At 51.2% G+C, this 2,078-nt stretch overlaps 1 protein-coding gene across 1 annotated transcript in view; it reads left to right on the forward strand.

Annotated features, from left to right (window-relative positions):
• Positions 1-2,078, forward strand: part of BCL11B (B-cell CLL/lymphoma 11B (zinc finger protein)) — a gene marked incomplete at its 5' end in the record, with an annotated part of 77,986 nt that overhangs the window by 75,240 nt on the left and 668 nt on the right. The window contains one exon of the mRNA XM_009083236.1: positions 254-2,075. Coding sequence (XP_009081484.1) covers positions 254-2,075 — 1,822 coding nt within the window. The remainder of the gene's footprint in view (positions 1-253; positions 2,076-2,078) is intronic.

The following is a 2,078-nucleotide window of genomic DNA, read 5'->3' on the forward strand; positions in this document are numbered from 1 at the left end:
TGCAAGTTAGAGGATGTAAACTTATATAGCACAAGTGCGTATGTGTGATATTTGTCATACATGTTAAGTGAATAAGTGTGGTGAGTAAATGTGCTGTTCAACAATTTATATCAGTCAATACGTTGCAATTAAATCCTTCTTTCAGAAATGCCAAGGAGGAAATGTGTTAGCAAAATAAAGTGCATGCCAACTGTATTTAAATGTTCTCCGCTGTATTATTTTTTAAGTGTTCTTTCTGTTTTTTCTTTTATAGGTAAAGATGAGCCTTCAAGCTATATTTGCACAACATGCAAGCAGCCTTTTAATAGCGCTTGGTTCTTGCTTCAGCATGCCCAGAACACACATGGATTCCGCATCTACCTGGAAACAAGCCCTTCAAACAGTTCCCTTACTCCACGCATCACCATCCCTCCTCCTCTGGGACCGGAGACTGTTGCACAGTCCCCGCTGATGAATTTTCTTGGAGACAACAACCCCTTCAATCTTTTGCGGATGACAGGACCCATCTTGCGTGAACACCCTGGCTTTGGTGAGGGTCGGCTCCCAAACACGCCTCCACTCTTCAGCCCTCCGCCTCGTCATCATCTGGATCCACATCGCCTTAGTGCCGAAGAAATGGGGTTAGTTGCCCAGCATCCCAGTGCCTTTGACAGAGTTATGCGTTTAAACCCCATGGCAATTGAGTCCCCAGCGATGGATTTCTCTAGAAGGCTTCGAGAGCTGGCAGGAAACAGTTCCACCCCTCCGCCAGTCTCACCCAGTCGCACCAACCCTATGCATCGCCTGTTGAATCCTTTCCAGCCAAGTCCTAAATCACCTTTTTTGAGCACCCCGCCACTGCCCCCCATGCCCCCTAGCAGCACTACGCCTCCCCAGCCTCAGGCCAAGAGCAAGTCCTGTGAATTTTGTGGGAAAACATTCAAATTCCAGAGTAACCTTATCGTGCACAGGCGCAGTCACACAGGAGAAAAGCCCTACAAGTGTCAGCTCTGTGACCATGCTTGCTCCCAAGCCAGCAAGCTAAAACGCCACATGAAAACACATATGCATAAAGCTGGCTCCATGACGGGCAGGTCAGATGATGGACTGTCCACCACTAGTTCCCCAGAGCCAGGCACAAGTGAGCTCACTGGAGAAGGACTGAAATCCAGTGAGGCGGATTTCAGGAATGAGAGCGATCCTTCCCTGGGCCATGACAATGAAGAAGAGGAAGAGGAGGAGGAGGAGGAGGAGGAGCTTGAAAATGAGAGCCGGCCAGAGTCGAGCTTCAGTATGGACTCAGAGCTGAGTCGCAACCGAGAAAATGGCTCCAAGTCGCTGCCGGATGAGAAATCCCTCGTCCTGGGAAAAGTCATCGAGAATGTAAGTCTAGGTGCCATTCAGCAATATAACGACATGTTAGCTGAAAAACAGAAGAGGAGTAGCTTCATGAAAAGGTCCTCTGACCAGCGAGACTTGTGTCCTAGAGACCTCTGTCAGAGAGATCCAGGTGACGAAGACTCAGTGGTAGGAGAGCTGGACCGCACTGAGGAAGGTACGGTCAACGGAAGAAACTTTGGCCCGGGTGAACCCTTCCCAAACCTGTTCCCCCGCAAGCCGACACCTATCACGAGCCCCAGTTTAAACAATTCCTCTAAAAGAATAAAGGTAGAGAAAGATTTGGACTTGCCACCAGCAACGATAATACCTTCCGAAAACGTTTACTCCCAGTGGCTGGTAGGGTACGCAGCATCGCGGCACTTCATGAAGGATCCGTTCCTCGGATTCACAGACTCCCGACAATCCCCCTTCGCGACCTCTTCCGAGCACTCGTCGGAGAACGGGAGCCTGCGTTTCTCCACCCCGCCGGGGGACATGCTGGACGGGGGGCTCTCAGGGCGCAGCGGCACGGCAAGCGGAGGCAGCACCCCCCACATCAGTGGACCTGGCCCCGGGCGACCCAGTTCGAAGGAAGGGCGCAGGAGCGATACATGTGAGTACTGTGGCAAGGTCTTTAAGAACTGCAGCAATTTGACGGTACACCGTCGGAGCCACACTGGAGAGCGGCCTTACAAATGCGAGCTCTGCAACTATGCATG

Source organism: Acanthisitta chloris, unplaced genomic scaffold (genome assembly GCF_000695815.1).
Source record: "Acanthisitta chloris isolate BGI_N310 unplaced genomic scaffold, ASM69581v1 scaffold11279, whole genome shotgun sequence".
NCBI classification, from domain to species: domain Eukaryota; kingdom Metazoa; phylum Chordata; class Aves; order Passeriformes; family Acanthisittidae; genus Acanthisitta; species Acanthisitta chloris.